Here is an 18776-nt window from a genome sequence, read left to right on the forward strand (position 1 = left end):
CTCACGCGCACATACACACACGCACACACACACGCACACGCACACACACACACACACACACACACACACACACACACACACACACACACACACACACACACACACACACACACACAAACTCATCCCTAGTCGCCCTGTGGGAATATAGATGTGCAGAAGGTGGGTGGAGATGGAAGACGAGTGGTGGTGGTGGAGGTGGAGATGTGCTGAGCCGAGTGTGGGTGGAGGTGGAAGGCGAGTGGTGGTGGTGGAGGTGGAGATGTGCTGAGCCGAGTGTGGGTGGAGGTGGAAGGTGAGTGGTGGTGGTGGAGGTGGAGGTGGAGGTAGATATGTAACAAAAACAGAAATGACAGAGAGCAGCAAAAACACGGGAAGGCTCTTTGAAGTGAGGGCCCATGCTGGGTGATGCTGGGTGGTGCTGGGTGGGGGTGGGGGTGGAGGAGGTATGGTGCAGAGCCACAGTGTGGGGCTGCCCCCCCACCAGGTGTTTCTTAGTGTAAATGAGACGCTGGCTGCATTTCGCTGTAACACCTATGACACCAGTGGATATTGTGTTTTGCTTTTACATACCTCTGTGCAGGCGGGCGGCTTGTTGCCCTATGTACAGAGACGCTTTAAATAACTGCCTGGGCGAGTGTGGGATGGGAGGGGGGGGGGGTCTGGGAGGTGACCTGACAACACTGCTCTGCTTTGAAAATACAATAACAAATAGTCACACGCACCGTATAGCGGTTCTACAGGTGAATAAACGGTTTAGGTGCATGCAACGTTTAGCAAATCACATTTGTGGAGGAAAATAACCGGTGATAAAGGATGTGTCAGTAGGAAAGCAAAGACAAAATCAATAATAATAAAAAATCCTAATAAGGTATTTTCGTGCTAAATATTTATGAACTCTTGCCTTCGGCCCTTTTGTTCATCATAAGTTTAGACTACAACATTTTCCCAATGTGTCTCTGTATTACAATACATAACACAATCACATTTCCATCCTAATGTATAATAATTCATCGTAATATACGTCTTCTGTGGTAGTCAGCTTATATGAAGAAATAGAGGGTTAGGTGAAGATGGGTCCGGTTTATTCCTGCTTAGCATCTAGCCTGGTCAGCTCTCTGAAGGTCAGCTTTACCCAGCAGGCAGAGACCTTGGCAATATGCAAATGTAGGACAGACAGACAGACAGACAGACAGACAGACAGACAGACAGACAGACAGACAGACAGACAGACAGACAGACAGACAGACAGACAGACAGACAGACAGACAGACAGAAATACAGAGACGCAGATGTACAGAGAGACTATTCAGCTATCTATCTATCTGTCTCTAGAGAGGAAGAGAGAGCGAGAGAGGGGACAGAGAGAGAGAGAGAGAGAGAGAGAGAGAGAGAGAGAGAGAGAGAGAGAGAGAGAGAGAGAGAGAGAGAGAGAGAGAGAGAGAGAGAGAGAGAGAGAGAGACATACATACATGCATGCATGCATGCATGCGTACATACATACAAACATACATACATACATAGTACATACATACATACATACATACATACATACATACATACATACATACATACATACATACATACATACATACATACATAAAATATAGATAGATAGATAGATAGATAGATAGATAGATAGATAGATAGATAGATAGATAGATAGATAGATAGATAGATAGATAGATAGATAGATAGATAGATAGATAGATAGATAGATAGATAGATAGATAGATAGATATAGAATATAAATAGACGGATTTAAAATATGACATATATTATATTATGCATATTATTTATTTTAGTGTAGGCTACTCAATGGTACTACATACCTCATGCTGGGGCCCTAACGAATACCATAAATGTAGGCTAAAGCCGTCAGCCAATCACATCGGCCGTTACTGAGACGCCCCTGAGCCGACCCATCCAGGCACTGAGACGACTGGTGGTTGGCGAGAACGTGAAGGAAAACACACCGTGCGTTTCGGCTGTACCAGATGAGTTCACAGTTCACATTTTATCCGGTTCAACTCGTTTTGGTCTCGCCGTGGTCCTCAGCTTAAGACCTCACCGTATACAAGCGGCTGCTTCTGACTCTAAAGCCCGGTGAGCTGGCTCCGTGAACTGCGGCCCGGTGTCGGTGGAGCTAGCGTCATTAGCTCCGCTCCTTTAGCGACTCAGCAACACAGAGATCACTAAGGTCAGAACATAGGATCAACAACATAGGACTACGGTTATGTCGTTGAGCGAATACACGTGTCTATTGTCACGTTGAATGGCCTCAGATCGGCTCGGACAGGTCGATCAGCAGCAGAGGGCTGGGTAGGACCACATCAGGTGTGTTGATCAACACCCTGCTTCCGTAACCCGAGCACCGCGATCAGCCGCTAACCTCTCATCAAACTGGAAAAAACATTGGATTTAGTCGGGTTCAAATCGGGTTCGGCCGGGTCGCTAACCCCCCAGAAGAAGATGAAGAAGAGGAAGGAGCTAAACGCTTTGATCGGACTCGGGGACAGTAAGAAGAAGAAGACCAAGAAGGGGACCGGGCACCGGCTGCTCCGGACCGAGCCCCCGGACTCCGAGTCCGAATCCGAGTCCGAGTCCGATGAGTTCAGCAACATGGGCAGCGCTGTTTCCTTCGGGAAGTGAGTAATGACTTTTCATTCGCCATGATGACAGCCTGGTCTAAAAATATATGCATCAATAATGGATGAGGTCTTGCAGTATTCATGGGTGTCGTTCTCGTTTGGTCGTGTGCTTCTTGTTCTTTCCAGGAGAAGTTACACGCAGTGCTGCAATGTGTGCTACCCCTTGCTTCTGTTCATCATCCTGGCCGCCTGTGTCATGGCTTGTGCTGGGCTCATATGGATGCAGATTGCACTGAAACAAGATCTGGACTCTCTGAAAGAAAAACTTCATATTAGTAAGAGACTCTTACTTTATAACTTGCATCAAATTACACTTTTCGATGCTGATGTTTATGGCCCTGGATATGCAGTTATACATGGTTGAACATAGGTTTCATACTGCTGTTTTTAAATATATTATATGATGTGATTCCAGTGGAATCCAGCCAGAAAACGTCTTCACATGAAATACCAAAATTGAGCGAGGATCTGAAAACAAAGCAAAGGAGGCTTGAAGAGATTGAAAGCGGAGACAGGGGTTTGGCCAAACTGTGGTCAAACCTGACAGAGATGAACAGAAAGGTAAACTTCAGTATGTGGTGGATGTTCCTAATGAAGGCCTCAAGTTGAAAGATGATGGGGGGGGGGGGGGAGTTCCTTTGTGGTCCAGCAAGTGTGTGATCTTTCTAACTGACTGTGTTATTGTTTGTTTATTCCCCCTGATGTATTATTTATCTCCAGATCAGTTTACTGGACACTGCAGTCAACCACTTGAAGGCCAACATTAAATCGGCCTCAGATCTAATCAACCTTCCAACTACAGTGGAGGAGCTCCAGAAGGTAGGCATCAATAGGATCACAGCAACATTCAATGGTGGAAGGGGTAATTGTTCAAATGTATGCACACCGGCATAGCAGAACTGAAAAAGAACTAAGGAATCAATGCGCTATCATTTATTACACAAGAGTACACTGAAACACATTGGTTAAAAACACAAGACATAAAACAGGAACAACTTCCTGAAACACTTCAACAAACACCGAATCCGTCCCCATTGTCTGATATTCACTTAGTGAGACAACCTCACACTGCTTCATCGATTCTGAAACTCATTCCACGCTGAAGGGCCTGAGAGTGTGTGTATTCAATATTTATTTTGTACTGGTGCTATTCACGGACCGATTAAGACATAATTAGGAATGCAGTGTGACACAGCTGACGTCAGTGGACGGTTCAGAATCCTGACGGCCTGATTTTTGTTTTCATATGTGGTCTGCAGAGTGTCGCTACCATTGGCAGCACACTGACGAGTGTGCAGCACGATGTGAAGACTATGCAAACCGCTCTGGAGAGTCAGAAGAAAGAGGCTGATGAGACGAAGAAGGCAATGGTAAACATTCATCCTTTTTTTCAACGATGCAAATTCGTCATTCGCTCGTTCGCTTTTGGTGTGAACGCACCTTGAGAGAACTAAACTGATATACTAAGGGATTGACTCATGGCCCATACTGAGAACAGGGTTTTTATGCAACTATTTGTAACCTTCTTCACTAACGACAGATAACCAAGTCAATGTTACGGCAATGTATCACTCCCCTGGTATATGACCCTAATATACATTTATATCCTTGGTGTTAATTTGTGGAGCTTCGTTGCACCATCCGTCATATATTTTTGTTTGTACACTGACGATAATTTTCATGTCTTGACATGCCTAACGAAGGGGACAACACAATGTTGTATCCCTGACTCTGCATTACTATAGGACGGTATTTCTGTTTGTACTTTGGTTCTTTGCTTATCAAGAAATTAGGGCAATCAGCTCTTGACGAACTGGTAGGAAAACGTGCATTGGATTGAATGCATTGCACCTTGACTCCAAAACGGAGAGATAAACCACTGATTGATTCTACCAGTTTAGTCACTCTTAGTTTTTGAGTTTTTACCGTTCTCATCTAGCGCGCATTGAAATACTCGGTGGGTTCAAAGAGTTCTGTCTTGTTTTTTATCCCCAGATTTACTTTCATCCATATTGCATGAAACGAGTGCCAATCTCTATTTTAAGAACCTGGGTTTTTTGTTTGCCAAGAAAAACTAGGTCACATGTCTCCAACATTTCAAGATGTTTTGGTTGTGAAATAAGAGCAGGAACCTCTGCGAGTACTTCTGAGGAAGATCAAGCCTCTTCCACTCGGCTGAAACCATGAAAACAAACTACCAGAAATACCCGGAATTATTTAAGTCTCTGTGACTTTTTATTTATTTTTGGTCCGCTATCAAATTGTATTTATTTAACCTTTATTTATTCCGGGAAGGCCATTGAGAGCAGGCTCTCCTTTTCATTGATGCCCTGATTGCAACATACAAGTAAAATACAAATGTACAATGGATATAAACCGTTTCGGAACCCCCCAGTAAGTGCATTTTCATATCTGGTATTTAAAACCATAAATATTCAACCCTTAGCTTTAAATATATCCAACTGAACCCCCGCAAAATGTTTCCCAGCCGAGGCAAACCTTGATGAAGTCATTCTGTGCTTCTCTGCTAATCTTTGATCACATGGTTGTGTTTGCACAGGACATCACAGAGCTGAGGAAAACAGTGGAGGAGACCAACAGGACCCAGGCGCTCCAGCGGACCCTGACCCAGGAGCAGATCCACGGCTTGGTGTCCACCACCACCGACCTGTCCCAGAGGGTGTCCTCTCTGGAGCGGGGGGGACAGGCTCCGGCGCCAGGCGTGAGTCAAGGCCACAGATGTACCTTTTTTGAACTGGAGTTGGAAAGGGTTGGACTGCCTTGGGATGCTTTGACTAGCATTTGTGTCTTTAGGCTCGGACCCACTGTCTTCTCACTCGTTTCTCATTGTGGTGGTGGTGTTGTTGTTGTTATTATTAATAATTATGTCTTTTTTTGGACAAAGGACCCCGAGATAGTGGCAGAGGTGACACACAGCAAAGAAGATCCTGATGCTGCCCATGCAGTGACTGTACATGGTGTGTATAGATTCATATTCATAAGAATCAGAGGAGATATATATATAGATAGATGTTTTTATTTATATTTATATATTTTCTTATTATTACTTTTTACCTGTTATACCTTTTACTTTGAAGTGTTCATTTACTTCATCCCTCTCCATCAGAGCCGAGCCCACCCCCAGCAGCGTCTGGGGAGCAGACGACCAGTCTTCCTCAGTTCCTGTCCCGTAAGCGCTCCCGGCGAAGCTCAAAGACCGAATGCCCCAAGATCATCGATCTTCCTTCTGTCCGTTCCTTTCAAGGTCACACTCTTCCCCTCTCTTTTGCTAGCGTACTCTTATTGTGTTGTCTGTATTGAACCAAATGCCATACTGTTCTTGTAACGTTTTAGTTCATATGATGCATAAAGCTTGTGTGCAAATAGGGCCGCACCCCTCTTACCCAAACCCTTAACACAAAATAGCATTGTGTAGCATCTTTTCCTAGCTATCTTTGTTGTTTACGGGGAATGGGTTAACCTAGGGATTGTTAGTGCTTGGTGCTAAGTTGCTTTGGATAAAAGCATCTCCTAAGTGTCAATGTAAATATACACGTCCACATTTTGAAATAGCATAACGATAATAAATATTTCCCCAACAGATCTGCAGACTGTCTTCAGAAGCCTGGACCAGCGACACCGCTCGGCTGGATTCTCGTACCGCGAGCTGAGGAACCTCTTTGGAGCCACCTTCCCAAACAGCCGGACCACCAAATGCTTTGACACCGACGGGGACCGCAGGTACTCCCTGGCCGAGCTGAGGTCGGCCACAGGTTTGTGAGCCACGTCGTGGTGGAGATGCGGTGAACAGTATTGGAACCGGACGGGGGGGGGAAGAGGGTGGATGAAGGGTCGGTACGCAGTAGGGTCCCATCCCCACGTCTGAGAAAGCTGCTCTTTGATGGACTATGAACAACCTTTTTCTCTTTACTGATTGTGAAACGGTGACTCTCGCATGTCCATCCCCTACTCCCCTTAATTCACATTAAACCCCCTGACCACCACACCGGCGGGAGCTCATGTTTCCCGGGAAACTGCAAAAATGTATACGTTGGAAGCGGCAATGTTATTTTATTTTTTCCGTCAATGTTTTCCCCCATATTTCTTTGCGCTAATCTAGAATACTATAGTATTGTTTTACTCATTCATTTTCGGGGGGGGGGTCACTTCTCATTCCTACATTGTCTTGTAACATTTAAATGGTGCTCGACGGTTTCTGTTAAGGCGTTAGGACTGAGCTGGTCAGTGAAACGCGACCCCACCCCTCACTGTCTATTCACTTGACCCGTCGAAAGCACCAGTGTGCAACCTTTTTCAACAATCATAACAAATTAAATATAGAAAAGTCAATCATTCCTCATGTTATTTTCTTTCAGCTCACCTACCTAACCCACTGAACCAGTTAGTCATACCCATTGGTTTCTATTTTCCAGCTTCTTCCATCAGAATGTATTATTTGTATCCTTATCTTTGCATCTTGCCGATAGCCTCAGCGGTTCTTTTCTAGTTTAGGCGGTTTTTAGGTTTGGAATGGCTACTCGCTTTGGTATTACTTTTGAGGGGGTAACTCAACAAGTCATATGTAGCAATAACAAAAAAGTGTACAGATAGGCGTATGTTGTGCTTGCTTTTAAAAGGACAAAGATCTTGTTTTATATAGCTGAAATGAGCAACACTGACAGTTTTTCATCCTCAAAAAAGAATCTCAATACTTGTGAGCAGATATTACAGTAATCTTTTGTTCATTCAATTGGGAATGTTGGCAATAACAAAAATATGATTTACCCCTGCCTTGTCTGCAAATTTTGCATTAGTATATTTAAGATGAAGCCTACTCATTACTGGTGAAAAGGTAGTATTAGAAGCACTGATCTCTACTAGAGATTCATCAGTCCATCTCTGTGGGCCTTGTGTAATCGCTGGAACGCGTTGTCATATTGCTGCAGCATTGTAAACAATTATTTATTGCACAGCGTGGAATTGTAAAAATTGTATAATTTGTTTTTACGTGAGATTAACAGATTTCGGGGTCCAAATCAGAAGATTGTACATTAATAAAGTATTCTGTGACCTGATAAAATAAGTATCACTTTAACATAGTTTGGCTTTGTTTTCGCAGGACAATGATTTGAATGCTATATTTTACCATGTCTGATTTTAATTCTTCTGCTTAACTGCTATTGGAGATAGTTTCAATGTGGGATTTTTGTGAATATAATAAATAAACAATTAAAAATGTCTGGTTGTGAAAATGTGAATGGGTGTAACGACTTCAATGTAAAGGTAACACAAATCCTTTTAATTTTACTGCTGGCAAAGGTATTTACAAAAAGGAACACTTTGAACTTCTCTGGTAATAAACAACTCCACGTAGAATGGATACCTGACAACATGGTACAGTGGTTTTCAATGTCCAAACTTATGGCTTCATGAACACATTGTAAAGTCAAATATGCCCTATGCCATGGCACCTTTCGCCCTCCAGTCACGAGCCAACAGGCGAAGTAATTCCTCCTCGTCCTCTTCTTCAATGTCCATATCATTCGCTTCCTTGTCATCGTTGCTCTCTTGGACAGACTTATTCTTCACAACATCCCGCCTGTCTCTCAACACCTCCACCCTCCTGTAGCACTCTATCTGCTCGTCGATCTCCTCGATCTGACGCTCTATGCGACCCTCCTCATCGTCTTCAGCCACGATGGCGTCAGACTTGGTGTTCACCTGGCGGATCTCCTTCTGGAACTCGTCCCACTCCTTGTCCATCAGATCTTTGGGCGCTTCCACGTTCCTCACCTTCGCGTCTCTCACCGGATCGTCGAAGAAGCCCTCGGGCAGCGACTCGGCGCTGTTCCCCTTCTTCTCGACGCACTTCTCCTGCTCGTCCGCCTTCATGATGGAGCCAGAGTGGGACACAGTGGGGGTCGTGGGGAGAGAACTGTCAAAGAAGTCGTCTGGGAGTCCGGCGGGGGCTGTTGAATCGCCTTGGTTTGGGGTACCACTCGTCTTATCTTCTGCGCTGGTTCCTCCCTCCTCCATTTCCTCATCCTCATCCTCATCGTAGACCCCAGCCAGGAGACTCAACCCGGCTGATCTCTGAGCCGGAGTGGGTAACTTCGGATGGGGCTTCTTGAAGACATCATCAGATATCCCTGAAGAGGATTCGCCTCTCGTGGATTTCGCCCTCCTCCCGCTGTCATCGGGCTCCTGGGTCTTCCTCTTCAGGAGCGGATTTTGTTGTGGTTGTGTGTGTGCGGAAGCCTTCAACTCGGACACCTTTTCTTTGTGTTGCTTTCCAAGAACGTGAGTTTGCCACAACAGTTCGGACTTGACGGGCGCGTTGCACAGAACGCAGCTGAGGTGGCCCAGGCTGTTGTATTTGGCGTACGGAGACTCCACTCTCTTCTTATCCGTTGACTGACGTTGTTTCTCTCGCATTAAACGTCGAAGCTCGTCTTGGTTTATAACCTTTTTCGCCTTTTTGGGAGCCATCCTTTCGAAAAAAAAAAGTTAGCTTTCAAGATAGCAACGCAGCGGTTGCTGCGAGGAAGACAAATCGTCGCGGGTTTATGACGTAGACAAAGCATCACAGAGCGGTACAGAGCTGAATCGGAATTACTTTATTACATCTTGTTGTAGTACACAAAAGTAAAATTCTTAGGCTTTGTTCCTCAACAGTGACATAGCAGCAACAATACAAGATTAAATAAATAAAGATAAGTACAAATACGAGCTGAGTGATAAGCAGAGATGCGCATGGATAGATGGAGTGGTTCGCTTGATGCTAAAACTTCACTTCTCCTTGATACAATTCACATGAACAATTAAATCCTACATTTCAGGATGCCAACAGCCCAAATATGTGCATAGCGTAAGACATCCGAACCTGTGTTTAGAAATCTAATGATGATCATGACTGCGACTCTTCATTTAACATGTATTTGTGTTTGCAGTAGTAAATGCAGTATACACACTGACGGACTTTGTTTCTGCACATTTTTGCTTCAAACATTAATTGTGAAGAGCTTTTTAATATCTTTATTTGTACTTATCTTTATATAATTTATCTTGTATTGTTACTGCTATGTGGCTATTGAGGAACCAATCCTATTTATTTATACTCTTGTGTACTTAATATAAAATACTTTTAAAACTGTTATTACAATAAGATGCAATGTAGATGTGTGTGTCTGTCTGATTCTGATTTCAACAACCAACGGACCAAAAGGTGCGCTGCGAGAATCGCGCGGAGGGTGCCTCAAGTCTCGCGGTATCTGCGTCGGTGTGTAGTGACCAGGCGTCACTATCATCCAGTTCATTGGAATTTGCTGCAAAGCGCAGGAATCGGTGACATTTTGGATCGTGGGTCCGCCAATAACATGTCAGTGAAAACGATGTAGCGGTTTCGGTTTCAAATTAAGTGACGTGTTTCTACAGTGGGCATGCTTTATTGTTGTTGAGGTAAGCCCCTTGTTCCGTGGTCGACCGTAATATTGTTAAATTAGCTAATACAAGCTAGCGTTAGCCGCTGCCGCTACACTGCGAGCTCCACAGCAGGTGGATCCGATAGCGCCGGTGAAACTACGACTCTAATCGCCGTTTTGTTAGCTATTGTTACATGTCTGCATGCATTAATTTGCAGTAGCTTTGCAAATTAATGCAATCACTCCTCCAGCCCGCCTCACGTATTAAGAAATCGCTTCGGCTGTAGCAGTCCAGTGATGACAGGGGAGAAGATCCGCACCTTGAGGAAAGACCACAACAAACCCAACAAGAATGACGACATCATGGACACCTACGACGAGTCCTCCCATGGTGACGGGACCACCGTCAACAACATGGACAGCAACCCCCTCAAGACCAACAAGGCTTTCCAGCAGCAGCAGTCAGTGCCCTCCCAGCAACAGCTGTCCAACATCAACGCCAACAACCTGAACGCTCACACGTCCATCGGCCATGCTCTGGTGGACGACAACAAGAACCCCATCATCCTGGAGGGGCTGGAGCTCCCCGTGCACGAGTGCGTGTTCAAGGCGGATGTGAGGCGTCTCTCCTCCCTCATCAGAGTGCACAGCATCTCTCAGAAGGATGTGCACGGTGAGTCTAGTGTGTGTGGTGGATGAATATTCAAAGTGATGTAATGTTGGCACTTGGACTGAATTGTGTGTCTTTGTTTTTTCGCTGTTTAGGAAATACACCTCTTCACCTGGCTGTGATGTTGGGTCACAAAGGTAATGTTCGATGCAATTATTTGTCGTTTGGGTGGTTCATGTATTCATGGGTGATCATGTTTGAATTTGTGTTGGATTCCATAAAATCAGCATGTTATGTTCTTTATTTTCGAAATTATTGATGCGTCTTTTGTATATGCATATCTCTGACTGGGACCCAAATGGAACAATCCCAGCGCTTGGACATCAGTACTCCCTATGGGAATAGTCTCAATGTGCTTCGGTTGCACTTGTCCGTTGTGACCTCTGGGTTAACATTCAGACAAGGTGTCAGCATTTTGACGGATACAAGTCTGCTAATATTGATTACACTCATAGCGATAGTGTATTTTCGGATGGTGTGATTGTAAAGTAGTATAGTAATCCATCCGAGTTTGCTATAAGGTTGAACATTTCCAGTTGCAAAAATAATTTGCCTCAAAACGCCTTATCTGATTCGACTTGCTGTATGAACTACATCATTTTGTTTAATCTATGAAAAGTGTCAAATGGTGTAACTGGCACAGAATGAATGAGAGAGGACGTAAATATACATTTATAATTTCCATTTTGATTTCCATTAATACCATGCATGACAGATTTCAGATTTCCAATTTCCAAAGTACATAAGTTCAACAGAAAAAACAACAAAATGGAGTTTCTCTGTATAACTGTTTTGGGTCATGTTTATTTCCCAGAATGTGCCCTTTTACTGCTGGCACACAACGCCCCGGTGAAGATAAAGAACGCCCAGGGCTGGAGCCCTCTGGCTGAGGCCATCAGCTTCGGTGACCGGCAATTGAGTAAGCCATTAAACGTTCTCTTCTTCGACCCATAGCCTGTTCCTACGGTCCGTGTGTTCACACCAAGAGCGCAGGCGCGGGTGCGAATACATAGAAACTCAATGCAACGACGCAAATTATCAGTGGATTGCTTGAATGGCCTCAAACGACCTGGTTTACGCTACTCACATTTGCATCGTTCTGCTCCTGTGAACAATGCAAATTCGGCTTTCGGAGGTTGCAATATTGGAAATTCTCAATGAATTTCACTTCATACTGAATCACTCGCGTGAGAAAGGTTTACGCTTCCCGCAAGCAACCCTACCCAAGTAACGCAAGTAGAATATTCGCTTCGCTTTTGGTTCATCCCCACCTTTTAAGCTTTTATTGAGTCGACCACTAGTGCATTTCAGTGACTTCTCATGTTAGATCATCATGATTTATGTTGGATCTTGGACAAAGGCTATGAAACCCTTTTAGCAAACGAGTGCATGTTACTCACAGACAGGTTATTGATGACTGGTTTTCTTAGGGAATTGGGTTGTATTCCAAGGCTGTGTTTTTCCTTTCATTGCATCGTTCCTAACCTTAAGGCCTGTCCTGCCACACAGTGCTAGAGGGATTTGTTTTCATATAGTCATATATTCATTGTGTGTGATAAAGCCTGCTTATATGATGCGATTGTCTCACAGACAGGCTGGAACTGCCCTGAGTTCACTGCCGTCTTCCCGACCTGCTTTTACGATGCTACTGGGTTTAAAACTGAGTGACGGCTGATGCAATGTGACAAACGACAGGTGATAAACCCTGCAAAACACTGGGCCACATCGTGATCCTCATGTGAGGGATGGAGATTGCGGATCGAGTGCTCACATGCTAATCTAGCCTTGACATGAGGTGGACTAATTGCTACAGGGGACACGCGTTGTTTCCTGGAAGGGCCCGTAGGCGCCAGTGAGGTAAATAATACGTTAGTATGCACGTCCACGCGCTCTGCCGGATCGGGCAGTCAGACAGTCTCTGGACTGGGACTCAAGCGATGGGGAAGGTCACGACACTCTGAAGCGGTGGGGGGGGGGGGGGGGGGGGAGAGAGAGAGAGAGAGAGAGAGGAGGCATTTCATGCCGTGGCAGGAAGGGCAAGAAGAGGTCGGACACAGCCAATAACTCCAAGCAAGGTTACACAAAGACAAGATGACAAAACACCCAGACGAAACCCTGTGTAGACACACAGATGGGCTGCTCTCAGACCTCCACGTCGGCGCCTCATCACCCCCGCCCACCCCCCCCCGCCCACCCCCTGCCGGGAGCTCCTGCTCCGTCAGCGCTTCTTCGTAACCCGGGCTATTAGGGCACTACGCCTCCCTGTGGTCAGAAGCCACAGGGTGTCGTTCGTGATGGGCAAACGGGCACGACGATGCTGCTGCTGCTGCTGCTGCTGCTGCTGCTCATCGTAGCCGCGCCGTGGCTTTGAACGCTTGACTCTCGGCGATCTCGGCATTAATACTCCGCAGGGAGCAGGGGACGTGTGAATAGTGGATCGTTAGACATGGACGATGTTTGCTAAAGAGTAGAAACTGTCGTGTTTGGATAGTGTGTGTGTGTGTGTGTGTGTGTGTGTGTGTGTGTGTGTGTGTGTGTGTGTGTGTGTGAAGTGAGATTTCCATTTAAATTGTATCCCTCTGCCCCCCCCCTCCCCCTTCTCTCCCCCCCCCTCCTCTTCAGTCACGGCCATACTGCGGAAGTTAAAGCAGCAGTCCAGAGAGAGCGTAGAGGACAAGAGGCCCAAACTACTGAACGCTCTGCGGGAGGTAAGCCTCGTATTCTTCACCGTAAATGAATCGGGATCTTTGACCCTGCCCATTAATAAATCTGTCGCTTCTTGTTTAAATCCCCTCGGTCCTTTTTTAGACGTGTAAAAGAGTGGAGTGAACTGTAGCTGTAGAAATGACACAGGATTTTTTGCACGGGTGACCTCGTAGGATTTGTTACTGGATGTCAATTTCAAATCCAAATGAGTCGGTGTGGGTTTCATCCGTCGGGTTGTGATGTGTCTTGACGCTTTTCTTAATTGCTTTTTCACAGCTCGGGGACTTCTACTTGGAGCTGCATTGGGACTTCCAGAGTTGGGGTAAATCCTTTGTCGCTGAACGGTGCAAGAAAAAACAAACTGCAACCTCGCAGAGTGCTCCACTGTGTCACATGGCCTTTGGCGCTTTATCAAAAACCATGAGTGCAGCAAACATGAACTTACCCACTTCTCCTTGAACTTCTCCAAACGACACTAACCATGTTTGCGTTCCCGCCACAGTCCCACTGTTGTCCCGGATCCTCCCGTCTGACGCCTGTAAGATCTACAAGCAGGGGAACAATATCAGGTGAGGCTTTGAAGATGCGTTGCAGACAAAATGCCCCCCCCCCCCCCCCCCCCCCCGTCACAACGCTGTTGCTCGCGGGGTCTCTGATAATGCGCTGCAACAAAAAAATAATCGCCGCCTTATCGCTCCGTGTGTGTGTGTCTGCCTGTCTCTCCCCGCTCCTGTCGATTTTGTCAGACTCGACACCACGCTCATAGACTTCTCGGACATGAAGTGCCAGCGCGGGGACCTCAGCTTCATCTTCAGCGGAGACGCCGAACCGGCGCAGTCCTTTGTAGTGCTGGATAACGAGGCCAAAGTATACCAAAGGATACACCACGAGGTGAGACGTGATCCGCCCACCCACTGGCGCCGCTCTCCAGAAGATGACCCCCTGTCGTCGTAGACTTTCATCGTAGTCCCGCCACCGAGTCGACCATACATTATTTTTTCATTATTATTTTTTTTTTGTCGCTTTGAGCCGCACAATCTATCCTTTCCTTTGAATTTGGCCGTCACCGTTAAAAACATCTCTCCCCTTGAAAGTACAAACAGCCTTTTAAAGTTCTCTTAAGGTTTGTGTGGGATGCGGCCACTGTTTTGAACAAGACCTTGGGTCGCTGAGCCCTTATGACTCATGAATTAGCATATGGGTGGCAGTACTCGACAGTAGCAGGCTGCACTAATTAAAAGAGCAGTATTAATGTCCCAGTCCTTGGCCCCCCTCTCTCTGACCTACTCTCTGCCGTACCCCACTCCGGTGTTCTGCCTGGGAACCCTTCTACCTGTCAGGTTCTCCGCTCCCACCTGTCCAGCTGTCTCCTGTTCTGTCCTGCCCTCGCTTGCCCTCTACTTAACAGTTAACTCTGGCACGTCCATTTGTGTGTGTTTAGTCTCCTTGGCTTTTTTATATTTTACTACTCATTGAACAGTGTCGTTTGTAAGAGAGCAGAAGCCACTCGTACGATCTAATAAACGGGAGAACGTGGTAGATTGAACCCCTAACCCAACAAGAACGACGACATCATGGACACCTACGACAAAACAAAGACACACAACCCTGTGCCTTGATCTAACCATCGCCCCACGCAGAACCTAACGGTCGTGCTCTGTAGACCGTGTTGGCGACACTGACCACGCTTGTCTCCCCCCAGGAGTCTGAGATGGAGACGGAGGAGGAGGTGGACATCCTGATGAGCAGCGACGTCTACTCCGCCACGCTGTCCACCAAGTCCATCACCTTCTCCCGCAGTCAGATCGGCTGGCTCTTCAGAGAGGACAAGACCGTAAGCAGCTCACGCTCACGCGGCCTGTGCTGTTGGCTGGTTGAAGGCGAACGCAGTCAACTCAACAGTGCATGTGTCACACACTGCAACGGCAACTTCAGCATTAACATAACGCCCTTATGTGCTCTAACGGGCCTTTTACTGTTTTAACTGAACGGCTAATCTTATACCTTTATAAGTTAGCTATTCTCGTGTTACGTTAAAGGTTAAACTGATGGAATGGATCTGAAAAGATAAAAGAGCAAGCATATCACAGAGGGATGCATCTACCCACCTCCGAAATATCTGTGTCCAAGTGACTGTGTGTGGGCTGGTAGCTAGAAGGTTGCTGGTTCGATCCCCGGCTCCTCTTAGCTGAGTGTCGAAGTGTCCCTGAGCAAGGGGACTCACCCCGACTGCTCCCGGCGAGCCGGCTGTCGCCTTGAATGGTTGACTCCGCCGTCGGGGTGGGAATGGGTGAATGTTAGCGCTTTTACAGTTTTCCGTCCTCTTCTCTACCACCTCCAGGAGAAGGTGGGGAACTTCCTGGCGGACTTCTACGCGGTGAACGGCCTGGTGCTGGAGTCCAGGAAGCGGCGAGAGCACCTGAGCGAGGAGGACATCCTGAGGAACAAGGCCATCATGGAGAGCCTGAGCAAGGGAGGCAACATCAGCGAGCAGAGCTTCGAGGTCAGTGCATGCACACACACACACACACGTGCTCACACACGCACACAGATCAGACACACGCACACACAGAACGGACACACACACACACACACAGAACGGACACACACACACACACACAGAACGGACACACACAGAACGGACACACGCACACACGCAGAACGGACACACACACACACAGAACGGACACACACGCACACAGAACGGACAAACACGCACACAGAACGGACACACACACACACATTACGGAGACACAGGCATAACAGACAAAGGCGTAACAGACACAGACATCAGACACACAGACAGGCACACAGGCATAACGGACACACACACAGGCGGAAAGACAGACACACAGGGATAACACACACACACACACACACACACACCCTTTTCTCCAAGTCTTCATTAGTGTGTTCATAACATCCGTTTTATTTCTTCTGGGTCACCAGCCGATGAGGAGGCAGTCTCTCACCGCCCCGTCCTCCAACACCATCTCCTGGGAGGAGTACATCACGGCGGAGCACGGAAAGTACGTTTGAACCTGCTGAGGGTTTCACATCGACTGTTCGTCTGACAGGGATCAAAGCTCTTTTTATTTTTACATATATATATAGACGTTTGGATAGATGGGCGGTACAACAGTATTTCACTGCATTATACGTAGCTATCCTCAAAGCACTACATGGGGTTCGGCCCACCCCTCATCATCGTGCTAGGTCGCTGGGTAGCACTATCAATGTTCTCCCCGAAAAATGAGATTCCACCCAAGCAAACACCCCCCCCCCCCCCCCCCCTTCCTTCTCCTCTGTGCCGTGCCCAGGCCCCCTCACTTGGGGAGGGAACTCGTGTGCAAGGAAAGCAAGAAGAACTTCAAAGCGACCGTAGCCATGAGCCAGGATTTCCCACTGGGCATCGAGTCGTAAGTACTTGGTCTCCCTGTCTGGATCTTCTCGTACGAGCGCCTTCCCCGCATTTGAAATATGTGGGTAAAATAAGAAAGGCAGCCACCCTAGATGAATAACTCGTGTCAGGAAATGTAGCTCTGGGATACGGTACACGTGGCTTCAGGTAGATATTTTACTGCTTCTCTAACGCAAAGCAGGAGCCTCAATTACTCTCTGTGTAATGTCTAGTGGGAATGAATCAGACAGTATGGTTTGTGCTGCAGAATACACAAAGCAGTCAGTAAAGAAGGAGACAGGATCACTATGATGGATGGATCCTAGATGAAACCTTATTGAATTTTCTTAGTTTCACTTTCATTTTAATATTATTTTTTTACTTTCACTTTCATCCAGGTTACTGAATGTCCTGGAGGTCGTGGCTCCGTTCAAGCACTTCAACAAACTCCGAGAGTTCGTCCAGATGAAACTCCCGCCGGGCTTCCCGGTCAAGCTGGGTATGTGGCGGTGTTTGGGCCGAAGAGTTCACCACAGCCAACCGGTCGCTATTCTCCTAACTGACAGCACTCTCTCTCTCTCTCTCTTCCTCTCTCTCTCTCCCCCCGCAGACATCCCGGTCTTCCCCACCATCACCGCCACCGTCACCTTCCAGGAGTTCCGCTACAGTGAATTCGAGGCGTCGATTTTCGCCATCCCCGCCGAATACAAGGAAGATCCCAGTCGCTTCCCCGATCTCTGATCGATCGTGCTTGCGTTCTGTCCGCACCCCAAGGGCCCCTGGCGGATAAGGCGGGGAAGAAACGAGGGGGGGTCGAGATGCAAACTCCCCATGACGGGAGAAGACCAGCGACTGACATTTTTGTTTTCGAAGCAGAAGAAGAATTGAGGGATGGTTCATCTTTTTGTGATTTGTTTTAAAGGGATCTTTCATTTTAGTTTCACATTATTATTGTCCGTTGTAGATTTAACATAAAGGTACACATAAGCGACGTGTTTTTAGACGTTTCACACACTAGTCTTGTATTTAACTTTTTTCTGTTCACCGTTCGAACAAGTTTTACCACTGCTCTGTGCTGCTATCTTCTCCTGTGACAGAAGACCCACTTTGAGGTCTCTGGCCTTGTTTCAGAAATGGAATTGGTCTGGTCCATTTCTGGCACTCAGAGGACCCATTTGAAGCGTTCTCATTTTGTCTCGGTCTGCTCCTCTGAAAGTGCACTGTTTTCCTTTTGAAGGATTCACTCAAACACTACATCGAGTCCTACAGCTAAAGTATACTCCAATAAGCTTACATTTTTGTGTTGTATATACTGTACAATTTACTCCGAGGATCGACACTGTGTAGCAATACATTTACAGAACTTCAGAATGTTTTTAAATCAGGGGTGGGGGTTAAAGTTTGGCATAAAACGACAGTTCTTACAGTTTAATACCCAGGCCTTTTCTTCCAGCGCAGGGTTCTCTCTCCTGTATCTTCAGGTTTGCTTCTGTTACCTCTTGGCTGTCTCGCTGTGTTTGTATGGGTTCAGTTGTGTGTGTGTGTGTGTGAGCTGTAACGTATTAACAGGGTTTGTGAGCGCGTTAAACCCAGATGCAATAACAGTACCTGTTGTAATAGCACTGCACTGATGATATCTGAAGCATGCCCCTGGCTATGTTGTCCTGTTGGATAAATACGTTTTTAGAAGTATGTGCTATCTTACTAAAGAAACTTAAATATTGTAAAGCATTTCATGCCGTTAAAAATGTCAAGGCTGCCGGCTTGATGTACTCCCCCAGAATTCATTTAATTGCATTAATTTAAGATACCACAATTGTCAAGACTGGAAATAGTTTCACCTTTTCAGATGTCTCATCTCAAATATATAAAAAGCTTTATAAACTTGACATCCCTTTAAATAAAGCACCAGCACATCAAGTTATTTCTAA

At 46.3% G+C, this 18776-nt stretch overlaps 3 protein-coding genes across 5 annotated transcripts; 2 read left to right on the forward strand and 1 right to left on the reverse strand.

Moving 5' to 3' along the window:
- Positions 1–1890: 1890 nt before the first annotated feature.
- Positions 1891–7886, forward strand: efcab14 (EF-hand calcium binding domain 14). The gene is made up of 9 exons (XM_060058158.1): positions 1891–2645; positions 2775–2923; positions 3064–3209; positions 3369–3467; positions 3908–4018; positions 5209–5370; positions 5554–5626; positions 5776–5913; positions 6251–7886. Exons 1-9 carry the CDS (start codon positions 2470–2472, stop codon positions 6427–6429), a joined length of 1233 nt encoding a protein of 410 aa, XP_059914141.1. The 5' UTR covers positions 1891–2469; the 3' UTR covers positions 6430–7886.
- Positions 6735–9235, reverse strand: znf830 (zinc finger protein 830). The gene has a single exon (XM_060058162.1). The coding sequence runs from the start codon at positions 9135–9137 to the stop codon at positions 8106–8108; it is 1032 nt and encodes a 343-aa protein (XP_059914145.1). The 5' UTR covers positions 9138–9235; the 3' UTR covers positions 6735–8105.
- A 556-nt stretch (positions 9236–9791) lies between these two features.
- Positions 9792–18769, forward strand: LOC132462572 (ankyrin repeat domain-containing protein 13C-like). Of its 3 annotated transcripts, none has more exons than XM_060058153.1 (14): positions 9792–10106; positions 10357–10742; positions 10835–10876; positions 11554–11658; positions 13362–13447; positions 13722–13767; positions 13948–14014; positions 14192–14336; positions 15148–15279; positions 15787–15948; positions 16395–16474; positions 16766–16864; positions 17244–17344; positions 17456–18769. In XM_060058153.1, the coding sequence occupies exons 2-14, from the start codon at positions 10367–10369 to the stop codon at positions 17584–17586; spliced, it is 1572 nt and encodes a 523-aa protein (XP_059914136.1). In that variant the 5' UTR covers positions 9792–10106; positions 10357–10366; the 3' UTR covers positions 17587–18769. The 3 variants fall into 3 exon arrangements, with proteins under 3 accessions (XP_059914136.1, XP_059914135.1, XP_059914134.1); XM_060058152.1 differs by having other exon boundaries at positions 9798–10106; positions 10321–10742; XM_060058151.1 differs by having other exon boundaries at positions 9799–10742.
- Positions 18770–18776: the final 7 nt, after the last annotated feature.

This window comes from Gadus macrocephalus, chromosome 8 (genome assembly GCF_031168955.1).
Source record: "Gadus macrocephalus chromosome 8, ASM3116895v1".
Taxonomy (NCBI): Eukaryota; Metazoa; Chordata; class Actinopteri; order Gadiformes; family Gadidae; genus Gadus; species Gadus macrocephalus.